At 41.7% G+C, this 20,558-nt stretch overlaps 1 protein-coding gene across 1 annotated transcript in view; it reads right to left on the bottom strand.

The window, feature by feature from the left end:
- The window catches only part of Epg5 (ectopic P-granules autophagy protein 5 homolog (C. elegans)), a 105,409-nt gene extending 89,651 nt beyond the window's left edge, over positions 1 to 15,758 (bottom strand). Inside the window, exon 1 of the mRNA XM_013014901.1 lies at positions 15,643 to 15,758. Within this exon, the coding sequence (XP_012870355.1) occupies positions 15,643 to 15,705 (63 nt within the window). The 5' untranslated portion in view covers positions 15,706 to 15,758. The remainder of the gene's footprint in view (positions 1 to 15,642) is intronic.
- Between the last annotated feature and the right edge of the window lie 4,800 nt (positions 15,759 to 20,558).

The raw sequence follows: 20,558 nt of genomic DNA, 5'->3' as shown, positions 1-20,558 counted from the left end.
AGCCAGCCAGGGCAGAAAAGTCCGTGAAACTCTTATCTCCAATAAACCACTAGAAAACCAGAAGTGGCGCTGTAGCTCAAGTGGTAAAGCGCTCACCTTGAGCTGAAGAGCTGAGGGACAGCGCTCAGGCCCAGAGTTTAAGCCCCACAACCAAAAGAAAAAGAAAAAAGGAAAAAGAAAAATGAGGGAAGGGGTAACAAGTTTGACAAGAAATGTATTTATTACCTTAGTTATGCAACTATAACCCCTCTATAAATCACTTTGACAGTAAACTTAAAAAAAAAAAAAAAGAGCTAGCTTTGTGCAAAAAGCTCAGAAATAGCATCCACACCTTGAGATTAAACCCTAGGACTGGCACCAAAAAAAAAAAAAAAAAAGGCCAATGGGGGATAAATATGAAAGAACATTATATGTATGAAAATGTTACAAGACCCATTGATTTCTTCAACTAATACATGACAGAAAAGCCATCATCAGGAAAATCATCTAAAAAATTAAAAACTGAAATGGGCCAGGCAAATCCATTCTCAGAAGGCTAAGATCTAAAGATGAAAGTTCAGAGCTAGCCCAAGCAGACATATATGCAAAATTCTTATTCCCAATTAATCAGCAAAAATCCAGAACTAGAGACGTGATTCATAGTAGAGCACAAGCTGTGAGAAGAAAAAGTCTAGTTAAAGCCCAAAGCCCTGAGTCCAAGACCCAGTACCATCTGCCCCCTACAAATAAAATTATTTAATATCTTAAGCATTAGTATACAAATTAGGTTAACAGCAGCCCAGCTAAATAAGGAAGGAAAAGTGACTTAACATTTAAAGTTGTTACATTCAGATTAAAAAACTAAAATCACTCAAATATTTCCTTTTTACTATAAAATTTTGAGTTACACTGCCAGTAATTTTGGGTTATTCTGCTTTGCTCAAGAAAAAAAAAGTTGACAAATTAATGATCAAAACTGTGAGGTAGGGCTGGGAAGGTGGCTCAATGGTAGAGCACTTGCCTTGTACTCATGAGGCCCTGGGTTCGATTCCTCAGCACCACATAGGCAGAAAAAGCCTGAAGTGGCACTATGGCTCAAGTGGTAGAGCACTAGCCTTGAGCTGAAGAGCTGAGGGACAGTGCCCAGGCCCAGAGTTCAGGCCCCATATCCGACCAAAAACAACAACAAAAAAAAACTGTGAGATATTTTTTGGTTAGGAACAAAGATAAATATTTTTGAAATGCAATCAGAGGTCAGCCTGCTGAAATAATCATGACTGCCAACACAAATGATAAAAGATTCAAGACACAGTATAACCATCCCAAACTGCTTTGCTCCATATTGTGAACTACTGAATATTAGATCTTGATCAGCCATATAAGGCTTATTCTTTTTTAAAAAATTAGTTTAAGTTGCCTAAAATCAACAGTAACAGGAAAGCATTACACAAGTGTTAATAAGAAAATGAAAAAAATAGACCCAACTTGTCAAGTGTGATATTCAGCACCCTTATCATACTATATAGGTTTCTCAGATTGGGAGGTCAAAGAAAAAAAATGGAAGGGCAAAATGATCACTATAGCAAGGAAACTTGCTACCTCTAGATAGTGCCAAGGCCAAATTTTAGCAAGCTGATCAGAAAATGAAATTAATAAAGTAATTTCATGTACAATAGCACAAAAAGAAACATTTAAGAATAAAATTAGCAAAAGAAATATAAAACTCGAAATTAGGAAACATTGTTAGAAGTGAAAAAAAGACCTAATAAATACAAAGATATTCCATGTACTTCATAATTCAACACAATTCCAAGCCAAATCTAGCTGCCTTTATTACCAAAATTGACAAGCTAAATCGTCCTGGGAATAATCAAAACCATTACAACTGCAAATTTAAGCTGGTTAGGTAACAATGAAGATTGTTTTTAACCTTCCTACCCTCCTCCTAGAGAACATGTATACTTTTGTTTAAACTTTGATTTCCCCTATGGGTGTCACACCCTTCTCTGGGTTTCAAAAGTGGAACCAAAGAACATTCCCCACTTGCTTCTGTTGGAGACTGTAGGTCCAGTGAAGGAATTAATCTGGAATTGCCCCCAGCAGAAAATGGAAAAAGGAGAAACTAGTGCTTAGACTCAAAAACTGAACAAGCTAAGCCTAGAGAAGTAGGCAGCAATGGATGATTGGGGGAAATACAACAGTTTGAGCAGGTGGCACAGGCCTGGCCCTCCTGCTTCCCAGACCCCTGGGAGAAGTCACAAGCTCTGGGGTACATGTGGAAGGAGAGTATGTTAGTGGTGATTCACCCAAGACCCTGTGTGGCTCATTCCCCTCTCCAAGGCACAGGTCCTGAACCAGTCCCCACCAATTCATCCTGAACACCAATGTACCTACCATAGGTTTCCCTTGAACATCACAATAACAGTCCTAGATTGCCATTTTAATGAGACTGTCTCTAAACTCTGGCACTGAATCCCCTCAATGCCTCAGTTATGATCTTCTCCTAATAGGATCATATGAACAAAGCTTTCCCCATAGGCTTCCCTCTGAATTTCTACAACAGATTCTCAGCATTTGGGCCTGCCATTTAATCATATGATTACGTAAGCATATGATTATTTAAGCTTATGTTCTTATGTTCTATCTTTCCAAATAAATCAGAATTATCTAGATGGCAAGTATTCTATTTTGGGTCTCTTTGAATCCAATCTGCCCCGTGTGTGTGTGTGTGTGTGTGTGTGTTGTGTGTGTGTGTGTGTTGTGTGTGTGTGTGTGTGTGTGTGTTGGGTCTCTTTGAATCCGTGTGTGGGTGTGTGTGTGGGTGTGTGTGTGTTGGGTCTCTTTGAATCCAATCTGCCCCATGTGTGTGTATGTGTGTGTGTGTGTGTTGGGTCTCTTTGAATCCAATCTGCCCCATGTGTGTGTATGTGTGTGTGTGTGTGTTGGGTCTCTTTGAATCCAATCTGCCCCAACTCTCTGTGCTCTGTGTGTGTGTGTGTGTGTGTGTGTGTGTGTGTGTGTGTGTGTGTTAACAGGGCCTGAACTCAGATCAGAGGCTCAAACTTTCCCTTGCTCATAGCTAGTGTGCTACTACTTTGGCCACACCTCTAGTCTGGCATTATTCTGGTTAGTTAGAGATAAACTCTCACAGACTTTTCTACCCATACTATCTTCAAATCATTATCTTCTGAATCTTAGCTCCCTGGGTAATAGCTAAAATTACAGGTCCACCAGAGCCTGGCTGATTCAGTTTTGTTTTTTGTTTGTTTGTTTGTTTTGGGGGGAGGGTGCTGGTCCTTGGGCTTGAATTCAGGCCTCTGTGCTGTTCCTGAGCCTCTTTGTGTTCAAGGCTAGCGTTTTTACCACTTGAGCCACAGCATCACTTCCAGCTTTTTTCTTTTTTTTTTTTTTTTGAGTAGTTTATTGAAGAAAAGAGTCTCACTGGAACTTTTCTGTCCAGGCTGGCTTCAAACTGTGATCTTCAGATCTCAGCCTCCTGAATAGCTAGGATTACAGGCAAGAGCCACCAGCGTGCAGCTGATACTGATTTTTAACACTGTATTCAATAATTCAATGGACTATAATATCCAAGAGTCAAGATTAGCTGCAAGTAAATGCTGTCCAAGGTGATGGAAAGATTAAAATTTTTCAGTTTTCAAACAAATATTTATACAAATCATGTAGTCTGACATATTCAGAAATTCATCTTTAAAAAAATACTTTCATGTTTATTCATTTGTGGATTCTTCTCCATACAAATACATATTACTTAAAATATAGTAGGATCATAAAATATGTAGCTTCTTTTTTCATTAGTAATTGAATAGGGTGCAATTTCTTCTCCCCTCTCCACTCCCATCTCTACTTCCCTTCCTCCTTTTTAAAAAAATTTATTATTGTTGTTAGAAAGGTGTTGTTAGAGGAGTTACAATTACCTAAGTCGATAATGAGTACATTTCTTTTTGGACAATGATGTCACCCCTCACTCTTACCTGGAATAGTTTTGTTTTTGTTTTTTTTGTCTATTGTGGGCCTTGAACTCAGGGCTTAGGTTTTTTTGCTCAAGGTTAGTGCTTTATATCACTTTGAGCCACAGCTCCACTTACAGTTTTCTGGTAGTTAATTGCAGATAAGAGTCTCACAGACTTTCCTGCCTAGGCTGGCTCTGAACTGCAATCCTCAGATCTCAGCCTCCTGAGTAGCTAGGATTACAGGTGTAAGGCACCAGCACCTAGCTATATACAGTTCATTTTCAACATAGTGTCTATTGAGTACCACTGTTGTATTTGTTCACCTTTTATCCCTCCATCTCTGTTCCCCTTTTACTCTCTCAGAAGTTCACCTTTATGTGGTTCCTAAACACACAAGGAAGCTGGAACAGTACTATTCTCTTATAACCTCAGCACTGTGAAGGCTGAGTCAAGAGAACTGAGAGTTCCAAGGTAACCTACATAGAAGGACCCCCATCTCAAAAGTGTAGAGAGAGAAAAAGAGGAAGAAGTAGAATAAAAGGGAGGGAAGATAAAAGAAGAGGAAAAAATAAAGCAAAGGCATAAGGAAAGAATTCAGAAGAAACAACTTTCAGGCCAAAGTATGGAACTTCTCTAATATTTAAAATGTGGAATTCCATTTCACTTACAATTTTTAAAAAGCCGGTTTACAATTACTTTACCTACTTTAATCAAGAAAATGTGGTATATATACACAATGGAATTCTATGCCTCCATCAGAAAGAATGACATTGCCCCATTTGTTAGGAAATGGAAAGGCTTGGAAAAAATTATATTAAGTGAAGTAAGCCAGGCCCAAAGAAACATAGGTCCCATGGTTTCCCTTATTTGCAATATCTAGTCTGAGTCAAGCAGAAAAGGTCAGATAAGTTGATGTTAGGGAAATGAACCCTAAGATACGTATTCAAATGTTTTTTTTCTTTCATGTGATTGTTTCTAACACATTTATAAGATTATTTCTTTGTTGCTTTGTATGTCCCTACCACAGTATAACCCCTGCTTTCACTGTATTTGATGTTGGTATAATTTGTGGAGGGGAAGGGGAAAAACAAATCCTTTAAATAGGGATACAGGTGGACCCATTGCAACAATGTGATGTACAAGTGGTTATGTGGAAAACGAACTTTACAACTTTGGTGGGGGGGGAGGATTGGGGGGGCGGGGGGAGGATGGGAAGGGATGGGAAGGAGAAACAAAGGAGGAGGCTACAATGCTTGATAAGGAATGTACTCATTATCTTGCCCATGTAATTGTAACCCCTCTGTACAGTATTTTCACAATTAAAAAAAAACAATTATTTTACCTACTTTAAGTAAGTAGAAATAAACCCAAAGATATAATTCCTCAACAATTAATGTACTGTTTATCAAAATGAATACCAGGAAGTTGAAAGATGTTTTGAAGGGGACACACAAATGGAGAGAAGGATGAATATATACAGTCATTATAGTCAATGTACATTATATAAAAAATAAACTACATACCTGAGGGTAGCAATCTGAAGGAAGGGACTTGAGGGGGGAGAACAGAAGGGATAACACTGGCCAAAAAGCATTCATTATACTCTTAACCTGACTTATGGAATTGAAACTTCTTTGTACAACTACTTAATAATAATACAAGAAAAAAACAAGTAGAAATAAAGATACAAGAGAACACAGTACAAATAATCACTACAGATAATACAATAAAATTTAAACAACTCCTATATATCAACTCAATACACTATATTGAGCCACCTCAAAAATTTAGTGCCTCTACCAAGCTTAAAAAAGTTTGTTCCTTACAATTCAAAATAGCCAAACCAATTAAGAAGACTCCATGTATATATATATATTTTTTTGGGGGGGGACTCTATGCAAGTTTACATATAGGTAAAGAAACAATTCTGAAATCATTCAAAAGAAATAAATTTTGTTTTGTTTTGTTTTTTGCCAGTCATGGTGCCTGAACTCTGGACCTGGGCACTGTCCTTCAACTCTTCAGCTCAAGTCTAGCGCTCTACCACTTGAGCCACAATGCCACTTCCGGCTTTTTCTGCTTATGTGGTGTGAGGAATCGAACCCAGGGCCTCATGCATGCAAGGCAAGCACTCTACCACTGAGCCACTTTCCCAGCCCCAAGAAATAAAAATTTTTTAAGAAATAAAATTTTTAAAAAAGTATACATACAAGAGTCAATAGTAAATATGAAGAAACATAGATAACTAACTATAGATTACAGAAAATATGCCCTGGGATATATAGAGGGGGAAAAAGTTAAAGGACATAAAACAAATTGTTGCCAATATTTATCTCCCAGAGATGCAATCTTGGAAATTCTTTTTCTTTTTTTTTTTTTTGTCCGGTCATGGGGCCTGAACTCTGAGCCTGGGCGCTGTCCCTCAGCTCTTCAGCTCAAGGCTAGCGCTCTACCACTTGAGCCACAATGCCACTTCCGGCTTTTTCTGCTTATGTGGTGTGAGGAATCGAACCCAGGGCCTCATGCATGCAAGGCAAGCACTCTACCACTGAGCCACTTTCCCAGCCCCAAGAAATAAAAATTTTTTAAGAAATAAAATTTTTAAAAAAGTATACATACAAGAGTCAATAGTAAATATGAAGAAACATAGATAACTAACTATAGATTACAGAAAATATGCCCTGGGATATATAGAGGGGGAAAAAGTTAAAGGACATAAAACAATTGTTGCCAATATTTATCTCCCAGAGATGCAATCTTGGAAATTCTTTTTCTAAATTTATTTTTTTTTTTTTGTCCGGTCATGGGGCCTGAACTCTGGGCCTGGGCGCTGTCCCTCAGCTCTTCAGCTCAAGGCTAGCGCTCTACCACTTGAGCCACAGCGCCACTTCCGGCTTTTTTCTTTTTGCTTATGTGGTGCTGAGGAATGGAACCCAGGGCCTCATGCATGCAAGGCAAGCGCTCTACCACTTAGGCACCTTCCCAGCCCCCATATATACATGCCTATAATCCTAACTATTCAGGAGGCTGAGATCTGAGGATCATGGTTCAAAACCAGTCCAAGCAAGCAGTCCCTGAGGCTACTGTCTCCAATTAACCACTAGAAAATCAGAAATGGTGCTGTGGCTCAAAGTGACAGAGTACTAGCCTTGAGCTGAAGAGCTCAGGGAGAGGGCCCAGGTCCAGAGTTCAAGTCCCATGACCGACAAAAATAAATAAATAAAAATAATCTTGAAGTTCTAAAAACAAATGGGAAGTTTCTAGTCATCATTTGCAATGCTTTCTCTATAAACTGTATAAGACTGTAAACTTTCTTCCCTGAAAAGGAGGTACTTCATCATGAATGATGTTCAGTTTTACACATTTTGCAGAATACTTGTCATTACATTATTTCAAAAGCCCCATCTACCATCCCTATCAGTATCTGCAGCACTTAGCACTGTGCCAGACACAGAAGAGATTAAAACCTGTGGGGGAAGGGAAAGTAAACACACCAGGACAATTAAGGTCCTGCTCTAGCTGGGATATATAACAATGTTTCACAAGTTGAAAACTTTAGGAGAATGGGAATTACATGTTTTGCTATGATTCCTTGGCTACAGCTTCTCTGGGGTTTAAAGCCTCTTACTTCCTGTGTCAGTAGCATTATACTTGCTGTTCTCTCTTCCTCCTTCCCACATCCCTTCAATTTCTAGAACACTACACTCTTTGTGAAGGGCAATGGGTAACTTTACCTCTTAACCTTGCTGATGTGGTCCTTACTCATACTCCTAGGTTGGCTATCCCTCTTCTCCCCAACCTCTTAACACTGGGAGTGCCCTTGGTCTCAGATCTTGTCACTTTTTTTTTAAATTACACTCATTCCCAAAATGACCTCATTCCAGTTTCCAGCTTTAAATACCACGTGTTAATGACTTGAAATCCCCACCTCCACCCTCAAGCTCTCTCCCTGAAAACTAGATTTATATATTGAGCTACACTACATCTCCATGTGAATGTCTAACAAATTTTTATTTCAAATTTAATATAGTCAAAATCAAACTCTTAATTTTCCCTTCCCCCAAACCATGAAGCACCACCCTCCCCATCTCCAGACTCCCTTGAGTTTTGTTTCTCATATCTCAAAATCTCAACCTCAGCAAATCCTCTTGGTACTCAAATTTCAAACTTTTTTAAATATATTTTTTATTGTAAAGATACTGTGCAGCGGGGTTACAGTTACATGAGCAAGATAATGAGTCCATTTCCTATGGAGCATTGATACCCCCTCCTTTGTTTTTCCCCTACTATCCCTTTCCTCCCCACCTGATCAACTCCTCCTTCTCCCCCTCCCCTGCCCCGCCCCCCATCATCTAAGTTGTAACATTCTTTTTCAACAGTGTCTTGTACATATCATTGTTACAATGGGTCAACCTGTATCCTTCTTTCAGCATTTTGTTATTTCCCTTCCCCTCCCCAAATCAGAAAACTGTATATACAAGATGCAGGACACCTAAATCAAACACAGTGACTGAAAGCTTAAAAAAAAAGACTATTAGGGGCTGGGAAGGTGGCTCAGTGGTAGAGCGCTTGCCTTGCATGCATGAGGCCCTGGGTTCGATTCATCAGCACCACATAAGCAAAAAGAAAAATGCCAGAAGTGGTGCTGTGGCTCAAGTGGTAGAGCGCTAGCCTTGAGCTGAAGAGCTGAGGGACAGCACCCAGGCCCAGAGTTCAGGCCCCATGACCGGACCCAAAAAAAAAAAAAAAAAGAGACTATTAGACTTTGCCAGAGAACCATGTAGACATCCACATACAGAGAACAAAGAAAGGTTTATTGCCGGGAAAGGGGGCCACCAAGACTCCTTCTCACAAGGGAGAAGGGAGAAGAAGCACCAGCAATTGTCTGGGCTCACCTATATAACCTAGAAGGTTTAGGAGGGGCTAGAAGGGGCTACCTTGGAGTGGACACCAGGCGCTTCACTGTGGAGGACTAGGATTTATGGCTGCTGTCCAGATAGTAGATAAAGGTCCTGCAACTTCCCTGACCTGAAGGTCACTCTAAGGGGTTCTTGTTGCTTATTATGGGGGTAGCTGCCCCAGAGAAGTGCCATCCCCAGGTAAAGGGGGTTGGAAGTTCATTATTTACTGCCTTCACTACATGGGCCTGGTGTTGCCTACAAAGGGAGCATGCTAAACTGTGGAGAAGGGAAGGAGTGGACTAATCTATGGGAAGGAAGCTTATTTCACTAACAGTGACAAGGGTTATACCATGGGATAAGAATATACAAAGAAACAAAAAAACTCACTTAGTACATTGTAAGTACATTAAAAAGAACAACAAGAAAGATAAAATCTCTTGTGTCCCTATCTTGGGGTTCATTTCGCTTAGCATCAGGTTATATGGTCATATGTACATAGCTTTTGGCTTCTTCTGCTTGTTCTAGACATATACTATTCATTGTAGAGAAGGAGCTAAAAAAAATAGAATAGAAAAAAAAAAGCACTGAAAATAAAAAGATGGAAGACAGCCTCTTCAGTAAATGGTGCTGGCAAAATTGGTTAAACACCTGTAGAAAACTAAAGCTAGATCCCTACATATCATCATGAACCAGAATCAACTCCAAATGGATCAAAGACCTTGAAGTCAAAGCAGACACCCTGAAAACATTACAGGATGGAATAGGAGAAACTGTAGGGCTCCTTGGCACAGGCTGAAATTTCTTTTTTTTTTAACTGTATTTTTTTTTGTCTTTTCTTTTTTGGTACTGGGGATCGAACCCAGGACGTTGCACTTGCTAGGCAAGCGCTTTGCCACTGAGCTACATCCCAGCCCCAGGCTGAAATTTTCTTAATGAAGACCCAGAAACACAACAAACCAAAGAAAAGTTAGACAAATGGGATTGCATTAAACTGCAGAGCTTCTGCAGGGCAAAAGACATAGAAAGCAAGATTAATAGAAAGCCCATGAATTGGGAGAAGATCTTTACTAGCCATACAACAGACAAGGGTCTCATACCTAAAATATACTTAGAACTCAAAAAATTAAATCCCCAACAACAAATCCTCAAAGAATCAAATTTCAAACTTCTTTGCACCTTATCTCCAACTCAGGTCAAAGCAGCTGCCACCTATCTCTTGCCTGGATGAGTCTACAGACTGAGCCCAGCCTGTGAGACTGTCTCTCTGCTTCTACCCTCTGCCTACTTATTACAATCTATTCTCAACAAAGCAAGCACAGATACCTTGAAGCATAGGTCCATTCTTGTCCCTCCTTTGCTCAAAACCTGGAGGTGATTCCAAATGTCACTCACTCAGAGTAAAAGCTAGAGTTCTTACAAGAGTCTATCTTTCTGCCTTCATCCCTACTACTCATTCTATCCTCACCGTACTACCTCCAATAGTTCTGACGGCAGGACAGGCAAGTTACCACCTGAGGGCATTTGCCCAGTGGTTCCATCAGTCTGTAGCACTTTTCAATATCCACATGGCACACTTCTTCATCCTTCATGTCTTTCTTTAAAAGTCCTCTTCAACAGAAGTATTATTAACTACTATTTAAAATTTCAACTCATCCTAACCTCTATCAGTATTCCCCAACTCTTTACTCTGTTCTTTTCCCACAGCACTTACCACCTCTTACTATTTATCTTGATTTTTATGGGTATTTTGCCTTTGTCTCTCTTTTCCCTCTAAATGTAAGCACCATTAAGGCCAAGGGTTTTGCTTTTAAATCTCAAGTGCCTAGAAGAGTTTTCTGGGACACAACAGGTTACTAATGAGTGCTTCTTGGGTGGCATAAAAGAAGCTAAATAATTTCGCTTCATTTCATTCATTCACAATAGGATGAGAGATGGAAATCAATTACCAAAGCCTAGGAGCAAGACAGGATGTAGATTTAAAGGGCCAGGGAGATATAGCTCAGAGATACAGCACTTGCTAACATATGTGAGGACTTGGGTTTGGTCTCCAACATTGAAAAAAAAAAGTTATCAGTTTTTCAGGATATACCTCAGTCCATCCTCAGCAAAGCATTACTAGATGTTCTTAGTACTGAGTTGCTGACATTCAGAATTTATTTAACTACAAAACTACTTTGACTATTTTCTGTTCTACTTCTGCAGAACAAGTCCACATTTAAGAATCTACTCTTGGGGCTGGGAAGGTGGCTCAGTGATAGAGCACTTGCCTTGCATGCATGAGGCCCTGGGTTCGATTCCTCAGCACCACATAAGCAGAAAAAAAAAAAGCCAGAAGTGACACTGTGGCTCAAGTGGTAGAGCCCTAGCCTTGAGCTGAAGAGCTGAGGGACAGTGCCCAGGCCCAGAGTTCAGGCCCACGACCGGACCCAAAAGGAAAAAAAAAAAAGAATCTACTCTTGCCAGGCACTGGTGGCTCACACCTGTAATCCTAGCTACTAAGGAGGCTGAGATCTGAGGATCACAATTCAACGCCAGCCCAGGCAAGAAAGTCTGTGAGACTCTTATCTCCAATTAACCACCAGAAAACCAGAAGTGGCACTGTGGCTCAAGTGGTAGAGTGCTCACCTTGAGCTGAAGAGCTCAGGGACAGAGCCCAGACCCAGAGTTCAAACCCCATGACCGACCAAAAAAAAAAAAATCTACTCTCATCTTTTCACTACTGCATATTAACCATACAAAAGGGTTTCACTGCATATTTGCATGCATAAATATAATGTACTCTGATCATACTCAACAACCCTATTATTCTTTCTTTCCCCTTCAATCCTCACCAACCTACTTTTTTTTTTTTTTTTTGGTAGTTGGGCTTGAACTCTGGGGCTGGGCGCTGTCCCTATGCTCTTCCGCTCAAGGTGAGCGCTCTACCACTTGAGCTACAGCGCCACTTCCAGTTTTCTAGTGGATAACTGAAGATAAAGAGTCTCACAGATGCCGGGCGCTGGTGGCTCACGCCTGTAATCCTAGCTACTCAGGAGGCTGAGATCTGAGGATCGCAGTTCAAAGCCAGCCCGGGCAGGAGAGACCATGAGACTCCTATCTCCAATAAACCACCAGAAAACCGGAAGTGGCGCTGTAGCTCAAGTGGTAGAGCACTTGCCTTGAGCTGAAGAGCTGAGGGACAGCGCCCAGGCCCAGAGTTCAAGCCCCACGACCGACAAAAAAAAAAAGAGTCTCACAGATGTTCCTGCCTGGGCTGGCTTTGAATTGTGATCCTCAGATTTCAGCTTCCTGAGCAGCTAGGATTACAGGCGTGAGCCACCGGCACCCAGCTACCAATTTACTCTTAACTCAAAAGTTACTAACATCAATTGAGTCAGGTTTCTAAACTCTGGAAGAAAAGAATGATATTACAAGCATGAAAATATTATCAGGATAACTCTAAGCTATCTAATGAAAACCACCAGATACCTAACCATGACCTAGCAATAAGAGGTCACCTACCAGATGATTAACACTGAGGCACACAGGTCAGAGGTTGGCTAAAATCCAGAAGCCACAACTATCTAAAGACAATAGCACATGACACTATTTACTTCCTGAACTGAGCCTCAAAAACTCTGGCTCCTCGGGGCTGGGAAGGTGGCTCAGTGGTAGAGTGCTTGCCTTGCATGCATGAGGCCCTGGGCTCGATTCCCCAGCACCACATAAGCAAAAAGCAAAAAGCTGGAAGTGGTGCTGTGGCTCAACTGGTAGAGTGCTAGCCTTGAGCTGAAGAGCTGAGGGACAGTGCCCAGGCCCAGAGTTCACGCCCCATGACCGGACCCCCCCCAAAAAAAACATATTCAAAAACTCTGGCTCCATAAATTGATGCCAAATTATATCACTGATGGTAAAGTTTCCATTAATGTAATACTTTATAACATGGCCAAATCATAGCCAGCACTAACAAGGTCAACTATTTAATTTCCTTAGGCTGACAAACATGAGCACCTTGCTGATGTTGTGAACATCTTCTGTTCATTTTCTCATATTTGTATGAGGAAATGTATTAAGTTCTTGAGTGACAAAGCTTGGAATTATGCTTCAATACTTGCATGCATTTTTCATTCTACACTGAGTAACTACAGGGGTTTTAAGACACACTGGGAACAAGACAAGTTCCTCTTTCAGGGAGTTCACGGACTACAGGGAAGGAGAGAAAAGTGACTGTAAGTAAGATGAGGGACACAAAAAGATGAGCAGTGTTACTAAACAGGGAAGAAATATAGGATGATTAGGGAAAGCTTCTGATTGAGCACTGTTTAAGCTAAGACATCATAAATAAGCAGTAGTTAAAGAGACAAAGAGGGCCTGAAAGGGATGTCAGATTTCTTGCTGAAGGTTGAGAATTTCAAGAGTAGTGTCAGAAAATAAAGCTGAGAAGAAAGATGGGGGGCAGGTCATTCAGGGTTCTAACTGCCTCAAACTCTAACCTCTGAAGGACAAAGAGACCTTTGAAAGAGTCTGAGGAAAGTAACATAGCCAGCTGTTTGTTTATAAATATCAGTTGGAAGAAGGATGCTAGCAGATGCCTGTAATTCCACTACTCCAAAGGCTAAGGCAGGAAATTCTTGAGTTCAAGGCCAGCCAGGACTACCAAGCTAGATCCTGACTCCAAAAATAATCAATCCAGCAAAGCATGGCAGTAGATGCATGCTTGCATATCTGTATTCCCAGGGATCCTGAATTTTTTTTTAAGGCAATTTGTTTTTCCTAAAGTTTTAAAGCTTAGGGTTTTAATTTACAAGTTATCTTTTAAACAAAATAATGAGAAAGAATCCTCTTTACTGACTGCAAAGCTGTGTGTGTGTGAGAGAGAGAGAGAAAGAAAGAGAGAATGTGTTGAACTCTGGGCCTGGGCGCTGTCCCTAAGCTCTTCAAGCTCAAGGGGAGCGCTCTCTGCCACTTGAGCCACAGCATCACTTCTGGCTTTTGGTGGTTACCTGGAGATAAGAGTCTCCTGGACCATCCTGCCAGGGCTGGCTTTGAACCTCAATCCTCAGATCTCAGCCTCTGCTAGAGTGGGCCACAAAGCCCAGTTACTCAAAGCATTTGCAACATTGTATTTATGGGTAGACAGATGTATAAACATTTGAAATAATTACTAAGCTATTGGATCCAGAGCCAGGATTTCTGGCTATATTTTAACTTCTGTGGGCTTTAGTTTCATCATTTATTTAGGGTAAAAAAAAAATAGAGACTAAGATTAAAGATTCAGCTTTCTATAGTTGACTAAAGCTTATGTGTTATCTACTAATTATTCTAGGTTCAGGGATCTTACATATGGCTGACTAATAACTTTGTTCCTTCCTCTTTTGCCTCAATATTTCTTTACCAAAGCAAACATGGAAAATTATTACTCCTTAAAATGCTGAGGCTGAGCACAGTGGCTCAAGACTGTGATTCTATTTCCTTGGAAAGAGAAATCAGGAGATCAAAGTTTAAGGCCAGGCTGGGCATTCACAATGCAAGTCAATCAATGACTGGCATCATGCCAGTCATCTCAACTAACCAAGGGAAATACAATGGCTGGACACAGAGGCACATACATGTCAACCCAACGATGAAAAAATCACAAGTGAAAGAATCTCAGACCAGGCTGGCCCAGGCATAAAACTAGGCTCCATCTTGAAAATAACCAATGCAAAAAGGGGTTGGCAAAGTTGTTCAAGTGGTAGAGTACCTGCTTAGCAAGCCTGAGGTCCTGAAATCAACTCCCAGAATCATAAAAAAGACTCTCAAATCAGATGCCAAAATGATTTTCTCCCCCAAGAGTAACTTCTCTCAGACCTAGATACACTGATGTGCCTAACTCTATAAATCTTATAAGGGACCAAAAAATTACAACAACAAAAAACCCCTATGAACCAGTGTTAAAATCCTGTTCCCATGCCAAAAAAAAAAAAATCAGATTATAGAGTCATGCTCAGGAGCAACACTCCCAATTCTAGGAAAAGAAATGTCCTGTTCTAGTAACACCATCTCAATACCATTGCTTTCTTAACGTAAATTCTGTTTCAGGTAAGACAAAATTATCTAGGCCTACCCATGGAGGGGTACCATTTCATCTGTTCACTGTAGAAAACATCTAGGAACAAAATGAACATTCAGAATGAACCTACCTAAAGTCAAAACTGATCAACTTACACACATTAATATCACAGGTACTCTTAATTCAGAAAACCCAGAAAACCAGAATATGTCCCCTTCTATGTGGAGACAGTACTGGGGTAGGGGTGGGGGTAGGAAGAACAGTACAACCTGTGTGGGGGAAGTGCAATCCCTGCACTGGATTAACTAATTTGTGGATACTCACGCCCCATCATAAACACCCAGGATCATGAAGAATAAGCAGCACCGGCACCACTGTCACCCTGGGTCTGGATTCTTAAGGAGCCGCCACATCACTAGCTACTTTCTGAAGGTCCCTTCTCTCTCCCCAACACGGCCGAAAGGGCCAGGTTAGAAAGGAGAAAGGCCAAGGATGGAGGTGCTTCACAGCATGAAATTAGACCTCCGAGAAGAGATTCGGGAAGCGGACGGGAAAGTGCAAGCCCCGCGAGGCCGGCGGACGGAGAGGGCCGATCGGGCTCCGGCCTGGGCGGCCGGCCGGCGTGCAGAGGGGCCCTGGCCGGGCCGGGCCCGCGGTCCGAGCCCGGAGGTGGAGGCGGAGGTTACAGCGGACCACGGCGACGGAGGAAAGCGGGTGGAGAGGCGGAAGCCAGGGACAGGCACCCCCGACCAGTCCTCACCTTTGTCTTCGCCTTGCCGGCCTTGGCCTTGGCCCGGCGCTGGGGCTTCACCGCCTCAGCCATACGCGCGGCCTCGGCGACGTCGCCGTTTGTTTTGGTCGGAATTCTGCGCTTCACCTCACCTGCTCAGTTCCGGCCTCATAGCTGTCACATGACCACAGCCGGAGGCGGCAACCCCGGCACCCTACGGACCGCAGTGTAGGACAAACTAGTGAGGACAGCATTTTCGCGCCCAGACAAGAAAAGGCCACGCCCCTTATTCCCAGGCTCCGCCTCCTGCCCTTAGTTAGCTAGTGGATGGATATCTGCGGCTGCAGCCAAAGGGAAATTCCTGCTCTCCAGACTCCCAAACACCCGAACTTCGTACTCATCCAGTTTAAAGAAAGCCCCAAAACCTAGAAATCTGAAAATAAGTCTGATTTCTTGCTTATTCATGTACTCCCAAACAGTGTTCATCAGCTGCCATCTGTACAAATTTAGAATTCATTTATTTCCATTCCACCTTCCATTGCCTTAGTTCAGGCCATCTGTGATTTTCCCCCTGCATTTTTACCATATTCTTTCATTATATCTGCCTTTTACTTTTTTGTATTCTAAGCTCTTCTCCACTCTGCCAGCAAATAAATAAACTCTCCTCTCTTTCCAAAAGTCCTTTATTTGGTTACCGGCCAATTGTGGCCCTGTGAAAGGCCCGTGCTGGGAGACAGAGTTCAAGGCTGACTCAGCTGACTATCTGGGTAAGCTTGATAATCACACGTGTGCAACATTACCCTTCATCTGCTTCTCTACCTTCACAAGATGGGTGGGGAGAAGCCCCAGAAAAAGGTTTGTCAATCCTATTTGAGTCCTTTGATACCCAAATCCTATCATTCTAAATTTGTGCCGCACTCTAGGAAAGCAACCTGATGTCTACTGAGTGCATTCCAGTTTGCTCTTTTGTAGAGGGGAGTAATGATACTTTCCTTTCCAGGCATTTTGAGGATTAGATGGATTCATAGTGAAAATGAAAGGTGCCTAGTAGTGGCACACCATCTTAAAAGTAGTATTTTTTGCCGGGCGCTGGTGGCTCACGCCTGTAATCCTAGCTACTCAGGAGGCTGAGATCTGAGGATCACAGTTCAAAGCCAGCCCGGGCAGGAGAGACCGTGAGACTCCTATCTCCAATAAACCACCAGAAAACCGGAAGTGGCGCTGTAGCTCAAGTGGTAGAGCGCTCGCCTTGAGCTGAAGAGCTGAGGGACAGCGCCCAGGCCCAGAGTTCAAGCCCCACGACCGACAAAAAAAAAAAAAAAAGTAGTATTTTTTTTTAGCATTACCATATAAATTTCCAAACTAGGAAAGTATGTCAAAAATAATAGGAAAGTAAGACATGTATAAATATTCTTAGTATACATTTTAGACAGTCTATGAAAATTGCACATGTAGAAAAAAACAACCCAGGGCTGGGAAGGTGGTTCAGTGGCAGAGTGCTTGCCTTGCATGCTTGAGGCCCTGGGTTTGATTCCTCAGCACCACATAAGCAGAAAAAGCTGGATGTGGTGCTGTGGCTCAAGTGGTAGAGCACTAGCCTTGAGCTGAAGAGCTGAGGGACAGCACCCAGGTCCACAGTTCAGGCCCCATGTCCAGCAAAAAAAAAGAAAAAGAAAAAAACAACCCATCCACTTTTCCTAATTTCCTGATTTCTTTTTTCCTAAGCACTTAGCATCTCTTAGTATGTTGTTCTTTATTTGTTGGAGCCTATCTAAAATGTTTGCAACATCAGCTCCTTAATTATATCTTTACCAGATATACCTCCAAAGTTTTCTATAACAGTGACCATTACATAGTAGATAATATTTCATGAATAGAGTAAATGGATATGAGTTGTTTTGTCTAGGGATGGAATAAAACAGGTTTTAGTTTGGTTTGGTACTGGTACTAGGGTTTGAATTTAAGGTCTCTCATTCTTTGCTAAGCTTCCAACCCTCCTCCCACCTCCCACACCCTACCCCAGCTTGCCATTTGAGCTATAGCTCCACTGCCAGCTTTTCACTAGTGTATTGGAGATAAAAAACCTCATAGACTTTTCTGCCACAGCTGGCTTCAACCTCAATCCTCGAATCTCAGCCTGCTGAGTAGCTTAGTAGTTGTGAGCCACTGGTGCTTAACTAAGTTTAGATAGACTAGGTGGAAGAGGAAAAAAAGACTAAATCCCCCATACACACCAACATACACACACACACACACACACACACACACACACACACACACACACACACACACACACACACACACACACATACACACACACCATGCCCAAACACACACACACACACACACACACATACACACACCATGCCCAAAAATGAAAAATCCCAAAATAGGGCATGAAGAAGAGAAAGACTTCATAGATTCAGTCTATGATGTGTTGCTTATAAGCTAATCATATAAAATAGTTTTGTGGATTTGGGATGGGGACTAAGGAGTGTTAATTTGTTATTGCTTTACAGTACAGCTGAACTACATCCCAGCCCATAAAAAAAGTATCAGACTCTCCAGAACATATATGTATATATACTTTGTATGTCTTAAGGTGTGTGTATACAAATCTTTGAAAAAGTGATTCCAGAACCTCAAACCCCCAGATGCTCTATACCCCTCTGTAGAGAGCTGCAAGAGGCCGCACCTGGAAGATGGCACCGGCTTCCGTCCTCCGCCTTCCCGATGGCCAGTGCTCTCTGTGGTAAACAACTCCTTATATGGCTAAGGCATAGAATCTGACTTGCTTCCGCGCACCTGAACCTATTGGTGGTTCCCAAGTGGCGTATCAGGGTTGGCTACCCAGCGGGTACTTAAGGCTGTGGGGAATTCTCCCCGGGGTTGGGGTCAGAAGATTGCTCAAAGATCCTGAATAAACTGCAGAGAGAAAAGTTCAGTGTCGCGTCTTCCTTGGTGGTCGAGTCGGTAGGCGGTAGCCACACCCCTTACACCCCACTTCCAGAGATACCAAATTTTGCAGATACTTAAATCCCTCATATAAAACAGTATAGTATTCTCATATAACCATTTATATCTCTATATATACTGTTTTGCCTATTTTTTTAATTTTGCAGTTGGCACATAAAGTTACACATATTTATGAGGTGAGATGTTATATTTTGAAAGCCTTTAAAAGCAGTTGTTGCCTGTAGTCACCCTACAATGAAAGAGAACACCAGAATTTATTTCTCCTATCTAAGGGTAATTATCCACTTAGTGACCATTGCCCATCCCTCCACAGGCTGAAGCAACCCTCCTGCTTCAGCTTCCTGAGTAGATGGGGTGCCACATTGTCAAGCCACTATCAGTGACTTAGGCTAAAGTCTAAGTGACTCCCTGTCTGGAATACATTCACTGGCCTCCACCAATTCTTTTTGGCCTTTAAAGTTCTCAACATGCTACCTATAGTTAGGTGGCAAAATGGAACCTGCTCTTCCTTGATTTTACATTTTTCACAATTTGGGAAGGAGATAGAATACTATGGGGCCATGGAGAAGCCTACTTTGTGAAAGGCTGAATGAAAAGAGGAAACCAGGTAGATGTTACATTTCATATGAAAAAGTTAGGGATTCTGGGGGTAAAGGAGAGAAATAAGAGCTCTTTAGAAAGAAACTGAAAGACTGGGCACCGGTGGCTCACACCTGTAATCCTAGCTACGCAGGAGGCTGAGATCTGAGGATTGGTTCAAAGCCAACCCATACAGGAAAGTCCAAGAGACTTTTATTTCCAATTAACCAGCAGAAAACCAGAAGTGGTGCTGAGCCTCAAGTAGTAGAGATATGAAGAGCTCACTTTGAGCTGAAGAGCTCAGGGACAGCACCCAGGCCCCAGACATTAAGTCCCATGACTGACACAAAAAGAGAGAGAGAGAAAGAGAAAGAGAAAGAGAATGGAAGGAAGGAAGGAAGGAGGGAGGGAGGGAGGGAGGGAGGAAGGGAAGGAAGAAAACTCAAAGAGGGGCTTGAGGTTGAAGCTCAGTGGTAGATCACTTGGTTAGCATGCTCAAGGCCCTAGATTCCAACCACAGCACTACCAAAAAGAGAAGAAAAAAACTCAAAGAGCTGCTTGAGAGGCCAAGGCAGAAAGATCAGGAGCTCCAGGGCAGGGGCTAGTCTCTAGCTAAAAAGTCTATCTAAAAAAGAAAACAAGTCTCTATCTTAAAAAGAATAAAGCAATTCAAAGGAACTAGGCTATAGCTTGTTTAGAGATGTAGCAAATAAAAAAGACTGACAAATTACAAAGTAGATTTTTTTTGCATGTATGAAAAGAGAACAATGAAACCCATTGAAATTGGGGGAAAGAGAGAAGGAACAATCATTCTCATTTTTGTGTTCCAGTATTGGGGCTTGAACTCAGGGCTCATGCTCTTGCTTAACTTTGTTGCTCAAGGCTAGTGATTTGCCATTTGAGCCACACCTCTACATCTGGCTTTTTGTTAGTTAATTGAAAACGAGTCTCAGATCTGTCTGCCTGGACTGGCTTGGAACCAGGATTCTCAAATATCAGTCTCTTGAGTAACCAGATTACAGGCATGAGCATGCATAAGCACCCAGCTTCATTCTCATTTCTATTCTGGATAAACATATGCTAGGATTCCCTCTAATAAGCTGTCTTCATTTTTACTGCAATTTTTTAATCTCTTGAGAAAAATTTCAACCAATTTAAAACAAGCACCACAAAGAAAAAACAACCAGTCATTTATATAAGGACTACAATTCTCATGGTATATTGTGACACTCCAAAATTGACTATGATTATGATACACAAGTCAGCTAAAAATCGAAAACCTTTCTGAAACTGTATTACTAAATCCTAATCCAGGGTCTCTATTGCCCTCTGGTGGCAATTTCTCATTGGTGACATGTCCTACACATGACTTCCAGGAAAGTCATTCTATA

The sequence above is a fragment of the Dipodomys ordii genome, unplaced genomic scaffold (assembly GCF_000151885.1).
Source record: "Dipodomys ordii isolate 6190 unplaced genomic scaffold, Dord_2.0 Scaffold25, whole genome shotgun sequence".
NCBI classification, from domain to species: Eukaryota; Metazoa; Chordata; class Mammalia; order Rodentia; family Heteromyidae; genus Dipodomys; species Dipodomys ordii.
This window is presented reverse-complemented; position numbering and strand designations above follow the sequence as displayed.